This window comes from Mercenaria mercenaria, chromosome 10, assembly GCF_021730395.1.
Source record: "Mercenaria mercenaria strain notata chromosome 10, MADL_Memer_1, whole genome shotgun sequence".
NCBI classification, from domain to species: Eukaryota; Metazoa; Mollusca; class Bivalvia; order Venerida; family Veneridae; genus Mercenaria; species Mercenaria mercenaria.
The window spans coordinates 78,277,168-78,298,335 of NC_069370.1; the positions used below are offsets into that span (position 1 = coordinate 78,277,168).

At 34.1% G+C, this 21,168-nt stretch overlaps 1 protein-coding gene across 1 annotated transcript; it reads left to right on the forward strand.

The window, feature by feature from the left end:
- The first annotated feature begins 1,921 nt into the window (after positions 1-1,921).
- LOC123560091 (uncharacterized) lies at positions 1,922-20,574 on the forward strand. The gene is made up of 13 exons (XM_045352351.2): positions 1,922-1,925; positions 2,534-2,794; positions 3,110-3,334; positions 4,291-4,407; positions 4,785-4,963; positions 5,788-5,932; positions 9,625-9,930; positions 10,368-10,552; positions 11,890-11,998; positions 14,219-14,530; positions 15,254-15,391; positions 16,237-16,258; positions 18,298-20,574. Exons 1-13 carry the CDS (start codon positions 1,922-1,924, stop codon positions 18,308-18,310), a joined length of 2,016 nt encoding a protein of 671 aa, XP_045208286.2. The 3' UTR covers positions 18,311-20,574.
- Positions 20,575-21,168: the final 594 nt, after the last annotated feature.

The window sequence follows — 21,168 nt, forward strand, 5'->3', positions numbered from 1 at the left end:
TAGCGAAAAGATACTCAACACACGAGGAAGCCTCACAGAGTCCTCCTGAACAGGCAGTTTTAAAAGTCCACTGACATTTAGCTGCTTTGATATTTGTCTTCTGGTCTGTTTTTTTCTCGGTACAATGTACCAATTACTTCAGAAATAATTTATAGCAAAGGAGTGTTTAAACACTATTTTTTCACGATGGGCGATTATACGTCAGGCATAATAATATCATGAGAGCGAAGCCCGAGTGAAATTATTTGTACAGCGTATTACCGTCCTAGTGTATAATTGAGAAATAATTTAGAGCAAAAGAGTGCTTTAACACTATTTATGCACGATGGGTGGTTATACGGCGGGCGTAATAATTTCACAAGGGCGCAGCACGAGTGGAATTATTTATACGACATATTACCACCCGAGTGTATAAATAGTGTTAAAACACGCTTTTGCTATAAATTATTTCGATTCTAATATGCCCTTAATCTAAAACAGTAGATAAAATATAGAAGCGCTCTTTCTTGGTCGCAACAAAAACTATTACGTCATCACACTTTAACGTGACGTCATTCTAGCGTAAGTGTGTTTCAACAGAGACAATCATATTAGAATTAGTGTTAAAACACGGTTTTGCTATTAATCATTTCGATTCTAATATGCTCTTAATCTGAAACAGTTGATAAAATATAGAAGCGCACTTTATTTCTCGCAGCAAACACTTTGACCTCACCGCACGTTAAGTCGACGTCATTCTAGCGTAAAATTGTTTAAACAGAGACAAGCATATTAGAGTCCAGTCTGCCCGCCGTTACGTAACTGGAATGCTTTTGAAAAAAAAATTAAACACAAAACAAACAAACTAATCCATAAAATGTGAGACCTCAAGGATTCCAGTTCATTTATTTTACATGTTTTTACATGTTTAGCTATTCTACTCACCCTGGCGTCGGCGCCGGCGTTTGTGTCATACCTTGGTTGAAGTTTTGCATGCAAGTACATTTGGCTATCATTTAAAGGCAAATAGTTTTGAAACTGTTTTTCCTAGGTCAATTACCAACCTCACTGGGTCAAGTTCCATAACACTGACATATATTTTGGCCAAATTATGCCTCCTTTTCGACTTAGAAAATCCTGGTTAAAGTTTTAAATATGAGTTACCATCTCCAAAACAAATGCAGTATTGCATTAAAACTTCACATGTGTCTTCGGGTCATAAAACTAGGTGATAGCATCAAGAGCCATAACTCTGACATGCATTTTGGCCAAATTATGCCCCCTTTTTACTTAGAAAATACTGTTTAAACATTTACATGCACGTACATATAGCTACTACTTACAGGCATATAGCTCTGAAACTTATTTTTTCTTTTTTAGGTCAATTACCAACCTCACTTGGCCAAGTTCAAAAACTCTGACATGTATTTTGGGCACTTTATGCCCCCTTTTGGACTGAGAAAATCCTGGTTAAAGTTTTGCATGCATGTTATCTCCAAAACTAATGCCAATACTGGATTGTAACTCTAGATATTCTAACATTTAAGGTAATATTCCTGTTTCAGGGACAACAATTATAATAGTCGAGCATTGCTGTCTTAGAGACAGCTCTTGTTTAATGTGGAATACCTTCCTGATGCAGAATAACTGTTATGAATAGATTAAAATATAAAGCTAACTTACATCATCTACTTTTTTTTCATAAAATAATATACGATGGTGTAACACAGAAACTTTTTTCATGAGTTTATCCTTTTCATGTAAAATTGATGACTGTAAAACAATTCGATATGTTGTTCCCTTGTGAACTGGTGAAAGAACAATCATTAATTTCAATGAAGGTTTGAAAGACTTTGTGTACATTATTTAAATCATTGAAATTGTTTGAAATATTAATATATGAATAATTAAATACATTGCCGGTGACCCTTTCTGAAAAGTAATGAGTATGCAATTTTGAGCAACGACTGTGATGAAATCGGTAAAATTTGTTATTGATTTAAGGTACAATCTTTTGTACTTCCCTATAAATATGCAATATAGGGATACAAGTCAGACATAATGTAGTCTAGTAAGGCTGTTGTTGTTACCGGCCGTCAAAAAGATCATGGTATATTCTATTCAGTCAGAAAAAAATACAATTTACATTGTTACTTTTCGAAATCATATCGAATTAGTTTTTCATTTCTCTTCAAACGGATTTACAATATATTGAATGTTATAACTGACGGATTGATTAGTTTATCCATCACGGTATATATCTCATATATCTCTTCGTCATACTAAATAAAGCAAAACACAAAGCGACTTCTATATATGTTATATGTACAGAAAGCCAGTCTGTATGGAATTTGAATGCTACATTCAGTATAATTAAAGTTAATATACCTGGTTATCTCCGCTCAAATGAAATTGTAATTTTTCAGGTATATACTGTCTGTGATTTGTTCAGTTCTATCATCCATGAATATGCATCAGGTAAAGTTATCATCTATAATTATTTCGGGTATTTTTATCGCATTTTTCTATCTCTTTCTATCTCTTTCTGTTGCAGGTGCATTGTCTGTAACAGCACCCGATGTCAACACAGAAGTTACCATCATTTGCCCGCTATCTGGTGTTGAATACCCAGACTGGACTGGGCCAACAACATTAGCTACCCCTTTAACGAGTGGGGAAAACATAAGCGAGCCAGGTATAGAGTGGGTTGATAAAAAAGACTTAAAGATATTGAGTGCGCAGACGAAACACACTGGACAGTATACATGCTCCAAAGATAATAGCGAAGGGCTTCCAGAGCCTATAAATGTTTTAAGTAAGCGTTCAGAACTTGTTTTATCAACACTTCATGATAGTGATATCAGAGTCTAAGATGTTAACAGTAACTGAATAGTCAATATTACAATCAAGAAGTAACGATCACACATAACTACCATGCATGATGAAACAAAACAGATCTAAACAGGATTTATTAAGTATATTGAAAAATTATAAATTAACATGGGAAAACATAATAATACAAATATTTTTGAAAATTCTTTATTAAGCAAAACCTGTAGTTCCTGTATACATCGATTACAAAACAAAGCTATGTTTTCGCATTACTATTCTCTTATTTTCCCCACATCAGCTTATGACGTGACAGTTACATTCTTAAACGTAGATGTAGAAGAAGGAACGGACACAGAACGTATAATAGGTGAGATTGACAAACAAATGACCGTCACATGCCAAGTAAACGGAGGTAACCCAGCACCTAATGTTACACTGGCCTATGATGATGACGTCACAGCCCCGCCAGAAATGAGCCCGCCATTAGTATCAGAAATGAAGACTGAAGAAAACACATACAGCGGTATGTCTATCCTATCTTAATTGTTCTTGCAATTAATGTACGATACGCTTTACGATACTAGCTTCTATTACTAAAATTCCGATATGTCTTTCTTGTCATTCTATATTTTATAGCTTTAACATTATTTTGTAATAAGGTTTTCTTTAAAGTCCTTACAAATACTTGATTTTATAAAGATATTCAATTCAATTAAAGTACAGTGTGTGTAGCAGTTCCGAATCACCCAACATTAAACGTTATATATATCAATCAGAATTGTGTCCTTTGGGGTTTAGTGTTCATATGACAAGATGTAAAAATAAAAGGTCTGATTTCATTTCTATGATTACTATGCAATTAAAGGTCAGTCAGAAGAAAAAAATGCAGAATTATGAAAAATATAAAATAAACATTTCAAAACATAGTCATGACAGTTAATTTCAATCTGCAAAAAAGAATTTTTGAAAATAAGAAAGCCTTCAATTTTTTATGAGGTCATTTCCAAACATAGTCATTCAAGTAGTTCAGAATCACTTTTTTCAACATTTATCTCCCCTGGAAGAACAACATGACACTCAACTTCTAAACATTTTGTGAAATTATTGCTTTAACTAAGGGACATTCTAGGGACAAAACATTTAATTTTATTGGCAACGTGTGAAGAATAAAATTGAAGTGATCTGGAACTGCTCATGATTCGGAACTGCTACACACACTGTATCTTATAAATTTTGGAAGGGAACTAAATAAGATACCTTACTATTTACAAGTTGTTTTATTAAGCTATTATTACAGTTTCTTTAATTGCAATGTTGTTTTCGCCTAGCAGAACCATGATTTAACATACCAAAACAATACAAAATATGTTTACGCCGCATGTATAATTCACTCAGGCTATGCGCATAATCTCTTCGTATTTTTGGTGTCCAAAACATGGTTTTTATCGGTATCTGCTATGTATTATTTCTCATTTGCAGTTAACGCCACTGTGACGTTCATTGCTAATGGCTCCGTCGACTACAAACACATAGCATGTTCAGCTTCTTACCAGGATAAAAACTCAACAGATAAGAAAGTGCTTATATATTTAATCCGTAAGTATTTATTACTTTCTCTCTTCAATGTTGCTTAAACATGTTGCGACTTTGGACTTGACAAAATACGCATGTCTCTCTGTCTCTGTCTCTGTCTCATGAATGCAGTTAACATCAACAAAGGGCTGTGTTTCACTTTAACAATAATTACAATAAATGTTTAGTTAGATGTTATATTACAGAGTTTCTGAAGTGCGGGGCATGTGTTGCTGCTTTTCTAGCTCTTGCCACAGTTAGTTAAAATTTTGTCATAATTTAAAAATGGTTTGGACTATGTTTCGTATCTTAAGGGTTTCTTATGTTTTAGAAAATACGTTTAGCAACACGGAAACACCTTTTTTAGCATTTTATTGAATTCTTATATTCAAATACTTTAGGTCCACCAAAGCGTAGAGCGTTAACGGTAATGAAATATCCTACATTGTTGTCAGATCTAATGGAAGCATTCTGTGACACAATCAGCAGGCCTGAAACAAAAATAGACTGGGTTATAGATGGTAATAATCCAAAAGAATCTGAACTTGATGTTGTAGAGGACTACCAAGGATGTGCATATGTAAATATTATTTTGATAAAATATAGAAAAAAGTTATATTTAAGACGTTACGAGCCAACTGTTTTTGAGACACACAGCATATTAAGTGTATAACCCGTTTATAGTTGGACGCTACGCTTTGTTACAACGTGCCCAACGCAACAGGCCAGAAGACAGGAATCAAAACAGTACAGTCCTTGTGGGATTTATAAACTGTTTATCACAGGGTCCCCACATCCCTTTTCTATCAGACACAACGAACGTGGGAAGCCTTGTTTCAACCCGTTATAAAGTTGTAAATTGTAATAATTATTACTAAGTAGGTTCGATTGCCCGCTTTGTAATAATTATTATAAAGGACTAAGATCTAAGTAATTACATTACTTTGAAAAAAAAACTCGACTTCCCAATTGCAGTGTTTATATCGATGTGCAAACAATAGACATTATGAACAAAACACAACACCGAAAAAATAAATAAGGGCACCGCTCTGAAAAAGGTAGTTCCACAAAAAAGACACCATAAGGGAGTGTTCTACATCTGTTCTGTCAAACACAGTAATACAGGAACTGTAAAAGGGCTTAACTAACGTGCAGCGTGTCTCAGATAGTCTGGTCATCAACTCTTTAAACATTCTATACTCATATTAAAACAATGTTGTGTCTAATTCTAGGGAGAAAATCTTTGTATCTAATGTCAGATTATTATTTCGTAATTACCAAAGTCATTTATTGTTATTGTTGACAGAAAACCAATCGGTATTAGTTAGAATAACATTAGTTTTCTTTGAAGCAAATGTAGTAGAATCGACATGCTTTATTGAAAAACAATGCATTTATTTATAGGACACAGCAGATTATATATTCACCTGCAAATCATTTATATCAATTGATAATATTACCAAAGAAGACAACGGAAAGGAGATTAGCTGCGAGTTTATCTTCACGGGTGAAACGTCAAACTCAACAGCAGTGACAATCAATCTACCGTGTAAGTCTGTTTCGTAAAAAATATTCAAATGGAATCTCTTTGTTTTAAAATTTCCCTTCTGCATTGTTTTGTTTTTGTATATTTGCCGTTATTTACTGAATAGACGTCTTTTTATTTTGTTAGATTTATAGAGAATTTATAGAGGATATGTGTTTGTTTTGAGTGAATATGGAATATATCTCAAATATTTCCACGAGCGCGTAGCACGAGTGAAAATGTAAAAATTATACAAAATTCATACACAATGTACAAGTAGATCGGCATTTACAGTTAGTAATATGCAGTCAGTGATATGGATTATATCTCACTGATAAAACACAGTATTTCATCAGTTAGCATAAAATAAAACATCTTTATGTACAATTTGACTTCTAAGCTTTACTGGCAAAGAGTGGCATTGTCCAAAGATTATCTGACAACAGCTTTTAGGGATGACTTATGAACCAGATACCTTCTCCAATTTAGGTCTACGGTCCCTCTTGTGATATGATTCTGCATAAGCAGCGTCGAGGTCACACTGATGTGAGACAAGTGATTTGAGTTAAGCAGTAATTTTATGTTTCAAAAACGGAATCCGAGATTATGCGAATGAAAATAATACACTGACCTTTTTGATTTATCTCTTTTGATATTTAAGTAAAAGATAGCATTTTTAACACATAATAATGATTTCACAGGAAAGTCCCATTGTGAACTTGAATGCTTTTTCCGCAACCAACGATAAGACAACTGTTTAACTATCAAAACGATTACAAAAACCGCAAAACCCACAACCATACTTTGACAGCTGATTACAGATTTTGCCCAGAACCGTTTGACGAATCTCCATCAAACTTGGTCGAAAGCCGCTGTCTTATAACCTTTTTAAAATGATTTAAATAGGGGATATTTTCAGTGGCCTCTTGACCTACATATATGCCCCGGAAAGGTCTTCATAAAATTTGAACTTAGCATCAATATAATATTATGGTCTTCTCCCAAACGTATTCAAATTGGGCCATGTGTAGTGGCCGTTTGTAGTAAAAATAGACATAACTTTAAATGACTTTTCATTCATTGCTTAGCAGGTCTCTATCTCAATGGTCTGTAGCTTTGTTAAACCGTAAATCTCACAGTAACAAGTTCTGTACACACGCGAATATTTCCAAAAGCTCTTGCGCATATATATCACAGATTTGCGAAATGTACGTTTCGCATCTTACCGCTTACCGCTTGTAAAGTAAGAAGGAGATCAGAACAAACAAAACAGCAATAAATGATTGTTTGAATGATGTCACAAGTAATTGCAGAAAGGAGACAAATATAACATCCCCATACATCACAAAACATAACATACTTGAATCGAATTGAATCTAATAGAATTAAAAAATACAAAAAGACCCCAAAGAAAACAAAAAGAAAAAAAGAAAAACAATAACAATAACAACAACAAACAAAAATGACGGATGCAATACTTTTTCTAAAGACAATTTCCTTCATTCTGAGCATCAAGAAAAGTGATTCGTTATAAAGGAATGTGATTTGATATACACAAAGGTCGAAATTTCTATATTCGAAGTTAGTAGAGTCGAGATCAGAACGTGTCATCATGTTGTTCTCTTCAAATCAAAGACCAGTCGTTGCAGGGTTACGATGGAAAGCCCTTCAAGACAACTTGGTATTTGTTAAATACTAGGGTATTTCAGACAACCAGTTAAAAGAATATATTCTCCGGAATGAAGTATTATTGTGCATAATCAAAGTTTGAGTATTTGGAAAAGGAAAGGGAGAGAAATTGAAACAGTGCAACCCTGTAGCTGAACGATAACATGACCACGCTTTTAAACTCCTACCAGGTAGCTGAACGATAACATGACCACGCTTTTTAACTCCTAACAGTTCGGAGCGCCAAGCTACTAGTATACCATCTTTACATAAACTATTAAACTCAAAGTTTTCGGGGCTAAAGCCTGCATGCCCCTTCTGTAATCTCATGAATAGACCTACCACCATCACGGTCGGTGTTAGGATTGCACGATGGAAAAGAGGACTATGCAGTAAGTACTAAGACGGAGTAGGCCTGTACAAAAGGCTTTTGTACAAAAGACTTTTAAATTAGGAACGTAGTTTTATTTCAGTCAAAGCTTAGGTTACTTTATAAAACAGTTCACAAGTCATTGTTTAAACAAAAAAAAAATCAAATTGTCTCTTTAATAAATACTACGTTATTCTTCCAGTTGAACTTGGCTAGCCTTTATAAGCATTCACATGCTGCGAAAATAAGGCTTGAAAAAAAAACGATTGATTAAATCTACTTTGGTGTATTAAGAAGAAAAACAATTCGACGTTTAGCCAATTTGAGGTTTTCCTGTAGTTACTACAGTTTTCATAAAATCATGGCGGCTAGAATTTTGACATTGTAGATGTATAAAATAAACGGTAAGCTATATCTTGTAAGCAGACTGTGAAAATACGTAATGACGAAAGTAAAAGTCTAACCTATAAGTCACATTTCTGATTTGTGTTACTTTCTCGCGTATTTATACAATATGTGAAACTTTCACACGTGCGCAGGGTTTGCTTCTGTGAAGGGAATTGATAAATAAAGCGTTATTATAAGGTCCTGTTAAAATGGGGCCACCAAAGTTAAAATATAAGTATGTTCATGTGAGGAAGCCATCCAGCTGGCTTACAGAAGGTCGGTCGGTGGTTCTACCCAAGTGCCCATCCGTGATGAAATAATGCACGGAGGTGCATATGGGGACTCCCTCCACCATCAAAGCAGCTGGAAAGCCGCCATATGACCTATATTAGTGTCGGTGCGACGTTAAACCCAACAAACCAAATAACTTCTCACAAAGCGCTTGATATTCATCAGCCTTGGTCTGTAACGTTCTTACTGAAAGTTTTCCCCTTTAAGATGACTCTTAGAGTAATAGATAGGGGTATCTTTGAATTACATATGCCATTGAACTGCATGGTAAATCGTCATTTAACTTGGTCTGTAACATCCTTGTAATGCCCTCTTTCAAATTGTTTCATATGAGGGCACTTGGCATGGTTCATCGTTTCCTTGTTACTAAATATTACTGTACCCCTCATGACCCAGTGAATCATACATACATTCAAGAACAAACACTCATGGCCAGCTGAGCGACTTGCTTTTAGTGAATCGAACATATTCAAAATAAAATGAATTTGTCAATTTGTATAAGATAAATCGGTCGACTGACGTATTTTCTAAGGGTTTAGCACATCGTGACTTTTCTTTACTAGAAAGTGTTCCAATCGCGGCAATTTAGTTTTTATATATATTTTCTTTCTATCTTTTCATGGGATATTTATAAATTGCTTAAAAAGTATTTGATAATGCTCTGACGGCATACTGGGTATTGATAGGAATAAATCCATTTGTCCAATGATTAAATCAGCAAGACCTAATTACGTAGTTTTTATAATAATATACAGAAATTATCTTATTAGCGCACCTGGTGATATCTTCAAAAACATGGATAAAAATCTTACAGGTAAAAACAAGCTTCAAAAACCCAATTCGAACATATCAAATTAACAGCGGTCTAGTGAATAAATGAATATGCATTATCAAAGCATGTCCAAATTTGCCAAGAAAATGTCCGTTAGACTTTATACTATCACTTCTCGAGTCAAAATTAGATCTTGCTTCACGTAATTTTCTTACACTATCACTTCAGTTCGTGCAACAAGCGTTACAATTATTGGCAGTAACACTGGAGTTGTTGACAGCGGTGGTAGCGTAACTCTGACCTTGACCTGTGCGACCGATGCCGCGAATCCCCCAGAAAGTCTACGTTGGTATATAGGAACTGAAAAACGTGAAGTAATCAGTACATATCCTACTGTAGAAGTGGATGAGATGTATAATGGAAAGAATGTATCCCAGAAAATCGACATTGTGGCAAACAGGACGATGGACGATGAACAAGTTTCATGTTGTGCATATGACAATTTATGCACTGATATTTTATTAGAAATACAGTGTAAGTTAATCATTCTATTTTCATCACTTTAGCGGTATACCTATTGTTAAATATAAATCAGATTCCAATAGATATGTGAACAACCTTTGTCATAGGTCATTAAAATGTAAACAAACACTTTAAAATGCACTGGTCGACAGAAACAAAAGTGAAAATTTAGTTGTTTAAAAAATTAAAAAAAGATAATAGTTTGAGCGTAAATAATTGGCAATCGACCATGTCTTTTAGTCTAAACTGACATCAGTATTTGATAAAATAAGTACCTGATTTTGTTACAAATTAGCATTACACATGCCAGTTGTTGCTTTCAATAATATCATTTTGGACTCACCTGCGTAACTGAATACCATGTGCACGAAGATCACATCAATATCCATAATATACTATAAGGCCTAGCTACAAATACTTTCTCAAGTCAATATATCTGTTTGCTTTAGATCCACCCGAGCTGCTAGCACCACAGCTGTCCGAATATAGAGCGTATGCTGGGGACAATATATCCATTCCATGTATAGCCGACAGTAGTCCAGCCGCACATATCGCCTGGTATCGCATGGAAGGTCTAACTTCTATTCATATCAGCAATAATACAGACGACCCATCTAATGTCTTCTTTCTTCAGGTGACATGTCATCTAACTCGTTTTCAATTCTCCTGAGCAAAATAATGTTTTGTATTCTCTAAAAACAGTATAACATTTAACTATAGGCCGACCATGTTTTTTGAGCCGTGACTAATTTATACAGGACAGTTGATTCTCCAAAATAGGATAGGGACATATATGTAATACATAGTAGAGCGGTATATGTCTTCAATGAATGTAAACTAATGCATGGCCCAAAGGATATTGCGTTGGCTTAACAAACTTGTTTTTCGAGGTTCGAACCTTGATAGGTTCACGTTTTTAATTTTTTTAAATCGTTGTGTGTAAGTCTGTAAGAACTTGATGTTTAAGATGGCGCACGTGGAAGACCTTAATACGGAGGGTTTGCAAACAGTTTCATTTTCAAACTGGTCTAGATGTATTGACCATATACTGTCAGTTGAACAGAAATCCTGGAGTTAGATATTGCTATAGACGATCTTCCAGCACCGGTGATCACCGAGCTTAACTCGGGTTCCGATACATCATCTGACTCAGACACTGCAAGTGAAGTTGAAATTATGTGACATGAACTTAAGTAAAATATATTAAAAATAAAGCAATGAAAATAGATAAGTCAAACATAATGATTTGAAAAAAAGAGACTGTAAAGATTCTCGACTTAAATAAAACAAAAATATACTAAAGAAAAATAAGGCCGTAATCCTGGGCTTGAACTCGCACCTCTTGTTTTGTAATCATTACGCTCTACCAGTGGCGCCAGCGATATAATCAAGTTCACTGTAAACAAAAGATACATATCAGCTTACTCTATTGAGAGTTTTCAGCCAGGTATGGACCGAATATCGATATTACCCAATTGAAAAAGTGTATCCTTCCGTCCCGGCTCAAAACACATGGTCGAACTATACATGACATATGTTTTCAACTCAATACTACACGGCATTGCAGCTACATGGCATCCTTATATAGTCCGCTGCGTTATCGGTTGCATCTTTCAGCTCCGATTATTTGTTTGAATTACCTATTTAATGACAAGTGCATATTCTGTAAGTAAGTAAAAAGGGTGTTCATATTGGGATTGTTTAAGTTTTTCCGCATAAAAAAACTAAGTAACATTTATGTAACGGCTCTAACAGAACAGCGCATTTTTTTCTTCTCTAAGAAGCTAACATTTCATTTATGAATCCTGTGACGTAACACTACGTTGTCACTTGCTCTTTGTATTGGTGTTCGAAATTATATAGCACAAAATTTTGTGTTGGGACTTTTCCATCTGAATGTAATTGCACATAATAAGCATTATTCTATAACCACTGCTATGTAATGTTTAATTACTTGTGATGTGATATTAGATAGTGAACATCTCAGATATGGATGCTACGAGTTATATATGCAAAGCTTGGAGCCAACCACAAGATGTGAGTAAAGCAGTGTCTAAGTCAACCAAGCTTACTGTTTTTGGTAAGTTTCAGATAAGTTTTACGAAAACAAGTATACATTTCATAGAGAAAGTAACTTTTGTTATTACGTCTATAAAATCTTATTTTATTAAAAAACACAATTTACAGAATTGATCATATATTTCAAAGATCATGACTATAATTTGATATACATTGGCAAATATCTTTAGATCTCAATAAAACAGTTTTGTGCCGTTTCCAATGTTTGTCCTGTATAGCTAACTGCAGCTGAGTAAATATTGAAAGGCGCCGGTTCCCCAATTGAATTGATTGATTTATTGATTTATTTCGGCAAAGGAAAACATATAATGGTTTACAAACATTCTTATAATGTTAAAATTTTAACATATTGAAATATTAAATAAATAAATAAATAAATGAATAAAAATGGATAAATAAATAAATATTAAATAATACAAAATTAAACCATGATATGCATCCAATACCAAGGATAACACAAAAAAGCGCCAGCGCTTGTTTCCATTGTGGTCCTTTGGCACTGGTGGCATGACATAGAGAGGCACTATTTAAATTTAACACATATTACAAACATTATTAATATATCACAGAATAATTCTAAATAGAAATATCACAGGTGACTGACAAAAATTATTATGAAAATAATATCCTATCGTACAGAAACATATCTCAGCAAAATATATCATCACAGTAATTACTATATGTATGGGAAATTGAACACTGTAAGCACATCATGGATAGATGGTTAAGAATAAAGAAATTTCATGTGCAGAGCGAACAATTCTGTACAATGTATACAGTTTCGTTTATTCAATGGTGGTGCACTGTATATGTCCTTAAGTTACTACAACACAGTATTGATTTCACGATTTTTTAATCCCCCGCCACGAGTGGTGGGGGTTATAGGAATGGTCTCCGTCCGTCAGTCCTTCCGGGCTAACAAATTTGTACTTGAGTGTCTAGCGGGTTAGTGTTTGGACTCTTGGTGTATATGACAGTCACTTTAAAAAGTGTTCAAAAGTGGGTTTATGTGACTAATTTTTGGGTTTATGTGGCTAAAATTTAACATTGTAAAGTCACTTAAGTATCATACCGTAAGTACGTCCGTCTGTCCGTCCGTAACACTTTCGTGTGGGGTCCATATTGCCGTAACTCCTTCAAGGATTTTCATGAAACTTTGGTCAAATGATCACCTCATCAAGACGCTGTGCAGAACTTATGAGTCAGCCATGTCGGCTCAAGGTCAAGGTCACAACTCAAGGTCAAAGGTTTTAGCCTTCCATTTCGTGTCCGCTCTATCTCCTAAATCCCTTGAAGGAATTTTATAAATCTTAAGTCAAATGATTACCTCATCAAGAGAATGTGCAGAACTCTTGAGTCAGCCATGCCGGCACAAGGTCAAGGTCACAACTTGGGGTTAAAGGTTTGAGCGTTCCAATTTGTGTCTACCCTGTATCTCCTAAACCACCTGCAGGATTTTCATGAAACTTAGGTCAAATGATCACCTAATCAAGACGATGTGCAGAACTCATGAGTCAGCCATGTTGGCTCAAGGTCAAGGTCACAACTTAGGATCAAAGGTTTGAGCCTTCCATTTTGTGTCCGCTCTGTATCTCCTAAAACCCTTGAATGATTTTCATGAAACCTGGGTCAAATTATCACCTCATCAAAACAATATGCAGAACCCATGAGTAAGCCATGCCAGCTCAAGCAGAAGGTCACAAAGGTTTGAAATTTCCATTTTGTGTCCACTCTGTATCTCCAAAGCCCCTTGAAGCATTTTCATTAAACTTGGGTCAAATTATTTCCACATCAAGAACTCCTGATTCAGCTCTGTCAACTCAAGGTCAAGGTCACAACTCAAGGTCAAAGGTTTGAGCTCTGTATCTCCTAAACTCCTTGAAGGATTTTCATGAAACGTTGGTCAAATGATCACCTCATCAAGATGATGTGCAGAATTTATAAGTCTGTCATGCCAGTTCAAGGTCAAGGTCACAGCTCAAGGTCAAAGATTTACCCTTTCACTATCCATAACAGTGGCAGGAGATTTAGCTTTCAGACTGCCTTGTTTCACTAGCAACAGTGTAGTATTCTTTCAAACAGCTGGTTTCAATATTTTTCTAGACGTTTAAATACATTTGTTGATTATAATTTCACCGATAGACACACATTTGGACTTTAAATATTCGGTTAAGTGTGACATATTGTTTTCACTTATCTTATGGAATGTATTTGTGTTTAGATCAGCCAGCCGAACCAGTTGTAGAAACAACAGCTGATGCCGAAAAATATTACATTGAAATTAAAACCAGTGCATCCGCCCCTGATGTGCCTCGTAAATTTTTCATCCAGTATCGAAAAATAGGAGAGATATCCTGGCGAGAAGTTGATACTGGTTATGATGATACCCTTCCTGGACAGCAATCAACTACACACAGATACGGCTTCAAGAAAAGCGACCTTGACCCTGACAGTGAATATGAATTCAGGGTGAAGTCGGTAGATGATTATGGATTGGTTTCATATTCAACGAAGTCTTTCATTCGGACAGAGGGTAAGACGTCTCGTGGGAAAAATTGTGATTGAATTATCAATTAAATATCAATTAACCCTCACCCTGCTAAGTTTCTACAATCGACTGTCCATCATTCAATTCAGGCAGTACCACTTATCATTCAAAGGGGTGTTCACGGAAAATGTACAGACGACTAAACAGCGAACAGTGCATACCATGATCAGCCTGCACGGACATTCTGTCTTATCTTAGTCTGCACTGATCGCAAAGTCAAAATCACTTGCCACCAGCAGGTTAAATCTATGTATGTCCAATTTACAATATCAAAAACAGTGACAATGATGTTGCAAAATTCCGTACAGTAAGCAAAATTATATCGAAACATTGATTTTGGATAAAATGAAACATAACTTGACGTTATTTATCTTTTTATGTACAATCTGTATTATATCAACTTGAGCCGTAATTTTAAGTAAGGTAAAGTAATGTTTTGTTCAAATATATGAAATTGAAAAAAAAAGTTTTAGTTTTAGAAAATCACACAAACTGAAAGTAGGGTGGTGTGGAGCAATTATTAGGGTAGAGGTCAAAAGTTTTGAGTGCCTACTTTGCAAATGCGTGGTTCTGAGGCGGCTGGGTTTGTGGTTCTCTGTGCTTTAGAGAAATCTACCCTTACTTATTATTTTTTTGAGAAAAGTTATATAGAAACAGTGCTTAAATACTTTCATGCTTGATGAATAGCATTTTTTCTATGTTCTTTAGAAGAGGTTGTTTCGCAAGAAGATGACATGGTTAGCATGAAAAAGTACAGAAATGCGATCATTATTTCTGTGTTTGCAACCGCTGCAGTGTTCCTGGTTATTCTCGTCGTTATAACATGTGCCCTCAAAAATGGAAAATGTGAGTATCTTACTACTGTTCTACTAGAAATGGAAAATATATCTGATTCATTGCTGTAGAAAATAATTGAAAATGTGAGTATCTAGTTGCTATGCTGACATGGTCAAATAGAAGTTGCGCATATCTTACTACTATTGACTGTTTTTGTAAGACTAGAATATACGAGTATCACATTACTGTAGCATAATGGCTGTACTGCAAAACCGTAGAATGTGAGTATCATATCACTATAACATACTAACTCTTGTCACCAACCACTGGCTGGAATTCAGCGATATTTCGTAGGAAGCTTCTCTGTCCGACAGAAGATACGCAAATTATTCTAATGTTCCGGTCGGATGATTTTTTTACTTAGTTATTGAACATCAGTATCCAATAGCACCATTTCTTGACCGGAAAATTTCTCAATTGCCTGGAATTTGGTGAAACTTCATAGGAAGTGTCACTCCTAAGAGAAATATTGTCTACTGTCTTCATGTTCCATTTAAAAGATTTTCACGGAGTTATTGCCCTTTGATTATACAACAGTAGTATACTTAAGAACCATTTCTTACCCGGAGTATTTCTTAGCGAGGACTTGCTGGAATTTCAGCGAAAAGTTTTAGAATGCTTTACTCTCATACGGATATGGTTATGTTATTTTCCAGTTCCGGTTGGATAAATTTTCACTGAGTTATTGCCCTATGATTAATCAACAATAAATAGCTGTATTGTCCACCTTGTACAGAGTATTCCCCAAGAATCCATGGCTGATATTTAGCTACACTCAGTGGAAGCTTCTCTTTCAAGTTATAATTTAAAACACAGTCTGTCTTAAGTATCATATCAATTCTTATATATTTCAGGTGCGAGTTCGAATAATAACTCGTAAGTATTTCTCTATAAAAATAGAATGAAAGTTTTAGTTATTTCAAGGATTTGTAAAGCTGTTTAACGAGTTAGGGGAACTGTTGATAACTCAAGTATCCATAAAAGCGTGATTTTCACTAAGGCAAATTGAATCATTTCTATAAATTACTAAATCCAATTTGTAGCAGTTCCATTACTGGATACTCAGCGGTGTACACTCAACAAAATTCCTAATGGGTCAGTTTATATTTGTATTACATTTTTGTCAATAATGCAGGTATTTACACGAAATTTCACATGCCGACATTTGAATAAGTACTGCAGATAATTATTAATTTATTTTTGGTGAATCTTGGCCAAAGTAACCGAATTTGGCGTTTTGCCTAATATTGGATATTTTGCACGTGCAGTGCATTTGCACCAACATGCACGTGTTCGTTTACAATTTTGGCATTACTGACAAAAGTCTAACTAGAAAAACACATATTATGGTGAAATTGACACAAGAGCAATGGGATAGAGCTGTCGGAATGTTGCTAGCTGGGACACATTTACGACACGTGTGTTATTGTTCTTACAATTGCAATAAAATTTTGATGTTATTTGTTTGTAACTGTTACTTTGATGGTTATTTCCATTTGTAACCTTATTTCCGTTGACAAGAACCTTCACTCGTTGGTTATCTACCATCCGCGCTCTTTTTTCGAAATTTAACCAAAGTACAATTCATTGAAATGACCGATTTTGAATTTTGTTGTATAATTCTGACAGCCCGGGCGCGTTGCTCTTGTGTCAATTTAACGATGATTTGTGCTTTTCTAGTAGGACTTTCGTCAGTAATGCCAAAAGTGTTCACTAACACGGTAATATTGGTGCACATTCCATGCACGTGCAAAATAAGCTAAATTGGCCAAAACGCCTAAAGCAGTTACTTTGGCGGCGAGTCGGTCAAAAAAAATCAATAATTAGCTGCAGTACCTATTGAAATGTCGGTATGTGAAATTTCGTTTAAATACTTGCATCATTAACAAAATAGTAATACAATAAAAACTGATCGATTAGGAATTTTGTTGAGTGTAGTCGATTAGAATTATAAGATGATACTGCTTGTTGTTTTATATTCGATGCCCTTACTATGCATCTTTAAAAATCCTGTTTTGTTTCGGTTGACAGATTATACACTTATGGCCATTTCTAACCCGAAAAATATGTAATGTTCGTTCAAATTTTGAATATAAACAATTGAACACAGGCTAACTTCCACGTTATTAAAACCCAATTGATATACATATAAGTAACAAACTTTACAACTAAAACATATCCCTGTAAAATCCAAATTCGCAAAAGGGCATAAGCTAAATTCTAACAATGTTAAAAGTAACTGAATCACAAAACAGTTTGTACGTCCGAGTAATAAATACTTAATGCATGTGTCTTCTCAAGGCTCTCAGTATGCACATATTTCTGCTTTATCGACAGCATGTAGTTCGAGATTACCCATCAGGGAATATACCTCCACTCCAAGGTCTGTTTCAATCCTTTTGCAAGTATTTGCAATCAAAATATCTTTATATAAATAAACTGTGATTGACTTACATGTCTGAGTGAATATCCAGCTTACAACATGCCTATTGCGCGACCGCGTTTTTGGATATTCATCTTAACTATTACAATTTAAATAGCTATATCTTGTTTTTCTTTCAGGGTGAATAGAATTCTAGAATACCTAAATGAAACTAAAGATCGATATTTTTGCTTACAAACACTTCCTTGTGCAAAGTGTTGAAATCGTTCACGTTCCAGGCGCAAAACTGCTGGATCGTCTATGTTGAAAGAATTATAATTTCTGTACAGCTAGGTTAGCCAAAAAACTTTATGTATAGTTTCAAACTGATACATTGAACCATATTCGAGAAAATTAAAAAGTGTTGGGTTCGAAATGGCCCTGACTGTAGTTCTAGATGAGGCATACATTGCATTTGAGTTAAATGATGTTGTCTTTTAAACTATTCATTGATTGTATTAGAAATATCTCAAATGTATGACTTGCATTACAGGTATGTCATGTGAACGGATGAACAAATTCTGAAATTGGAAAAATAGTAGATATAACAATGGAATAAACGCAAACTATTGCTAAAGAGCAACTATTTTACTGGGATAATATTGAGTTTTCAAAAGATTAGTGTAATTGTGCAATATTTGTTTATCATCACGCATAGGAAATAGACTTTTGTGTATTTGTTACTTTGTTGAAGATAAAGTGAAAACTTGGTATAAAAGTCAACAATTTTAGTCCAACGTCTGATTTCCCTGGACAGTATAAATAATGTATTTTAGTCGATTTTGAAAAGAACCTGAATGATTTAGATCCTAACTCAACAAGTAGCCATGTTAACAAATGAAGTGTAGTTATACAAGTAATAATCAAAACCGTTTCCAGTTGATATAATAAGTTATAGTCGTATGAAAACAAAGCGGGTTAACAGTAAAGATTATTGCAAGGCTCATTAATGGCAGCAGAATGTTTGCTTGAGGAACCTCAATACAAGAATAAAGCCCGTTTCCCTTGTACTTTTCAAAATATTGTCCTTGTTGTTTACAGTGTATAAAACTGAAGACAAATAAGACATAATATTAAGTGACGCTTGATTTTCCCGCATTTAACAACATAACAGGATCAAATATGTTATTTAAATACTATAAAATAAAACAAAGTAAAAGTAGTTAATCCAAAAACATTAAAGGGTGATAATAATAGGTTTCTCTTTTTCAAATTCTTATCAGGTATTATCGCATTTTAAAATGAAATAGTATAATTATGTATGTATAACTTCGTTCTTCTACATTTTGCTATTAAAGTCCAGTTGTACCGAGGCAAGAGAATGTATTTTACTGCCCTACATCCTCGACATAAAAACTACATCATCTGAACACCCAAATCTTGATAGATTAGCTAATACCTCTGTAATATGACATAGCACACTGGTGAATAATTTCATGACTTGCGAGTACCGATTCAGAAGTTGTTCTCAGTTACCTGTTATCAAACATGACAAAACGTCATGAACAACGACAACAAATGTTTTCGAAGTAAAAGCTAAAACTAGTCAAACTTCTTGCAATTGTTGTAAAGTTGGATTTTTACAACATAATGTTACATAATACATAGTTTCAGTATTGCATAATATAATCCAACAATCTAATATTTTATCATAAATGTTTGTATTTACAAATAGTATGGTATTTTCAGTTTAGAAAGCACAGACATTTAGCTAGTCTATTAAGGGCATTCAGCTAGTCTATTAAAGACAGCTGATTTATCTATATTGATCATTCTTCAGTATATTCATTTATGATACTTTACTGTTGTTTATATATTTCATAGTCATCAGTACTTTCAGTGTATCTTTAATGTTAAAAACTGCATTTAATATCATTACATATTTTCATTTTGTATTTTCATCAGCTATTTTTAGTAAGACCAGTTATGAAAGAACTTTGAGCTATTTTTAGATTATAGACAAAGAGTTTACATAAGCATTGCCAAGGTCATAGCTGATATGTAAGATAAATGTTGAATGACTTATCAGAAAAATGCTGACCAATCAGAATGTACTTTACATCCTTCATGGTTGACTGCATTCTGGAAGAGTTTACCTCAGTAGAATTTCAGAGCCATTTCCTCACACTGTAAGGAATTTTTAGACTGACAACTTCTTAAAAACTCTCTTAGTGTTAATTAATTTTTAATTTTGTATTTATTTTTGGCTACTTATTTAACCTAAGAGTTTTACTAAATTCATTGTAACTTTTCTCTAAATTTGTAAGTAATTTTATTTAATTAAGTAACTTAAATTCTATTGTTTTAACAGCAATTATTTCTGATTTTCATCCTTAAATACTTAAGTATTTTATTGGTAATTAATTTTTATAGCTGATACTTTTAGGCACAGAGTCATATAAGTACAGAGTCACAAAATACATTTAGATACTTTAATAATACCATTTTTTGAGATAATTATTTACTTTCTGACAGGACTTTAAGAACTTCATCTTTTTATTCTCTAAGATGATATGTCATCTTTATCAGTATTTTTGGCATTTTTCTAACTTGTATATTTGGATGTATTTGTAAAACATTAGTTTAGAAAGATAAGTAAAAATTTGGTTGGTATTCAAATTTATTCAGCATTTGTGTTTTTATTTTTCCTTTCAAAGTAAAGGGTGGTGTCATCCTGACGTGTCAGTTATTCTGACGTAATAATTTACTACTAGCAAACTGCTATGCTAGATCACTGCTTCCAAGCAAACTATTAAACGAACATATATAGACAGGCTGTTCAACAAGACAGCAGTTAAATACTAAATTTTTATTCCCCACAACACAATCCTTTTCATCTTTTGTATTTAAAGTGACAAATTTGACAAACACTCGATAATACATTTTAAGTATACTCGTGAAGTATAAATACGGTTTTGAAGAAAAGAAAATAGAAACCGTCATTGCTGCAACATTCTTTTTCAACATACATCTAATGTAGGGCTATTTTTATACAAGTGTTGTTACTTCTGGCCATACAGTATACATCTGGCAGGTTTACAAATGAATGTATTTGTAAGGGTATATCTGCAAATGGATAGCTAAAATTGAAGACATGATTGTTTTCACAGTAAGGCCTAAAAATGCGTTATTTTCGGTAACATGCTAAAAAAATGGGGTAGTTAGGTCGGATTTTTTTATTATTAAGGGCGACTTTTCAGAAATTATTTTCGTGTCGAAAAATTAATATAAATAAAGGGGTTATGCCTGCAGAGCATCGACAAGTTGATTTCTAACATTACTGACCATGGTTAAAGCATAGAAAGTGCAGTTTTGCAACCTTTTGTTAAACAGTTGAAAAAAAATTCTCCAGGGCCATAAAACA

What these genes read in the sequence shown, in the direction of transcription:
- LOC123560091 (XM_045352351.2), top strand. An exon ending in AGTGCTTATATATTTAATCC is followed by an intron (nt 4,408 to 4,784) that starts GTAAGTATTTAT and finishes CAAATACTTTAG; the next exon opens with GTCCACCAAAGCGTAGAGCG. An exon ending in ACTACCAAGGATGTGCATAT is followed by an intron (nt 4,964 to 5,787) that starts GTAAATATTATT and finishes ATTTATTTATAG; the next exon opens with GACACAGCAGATTATATATT.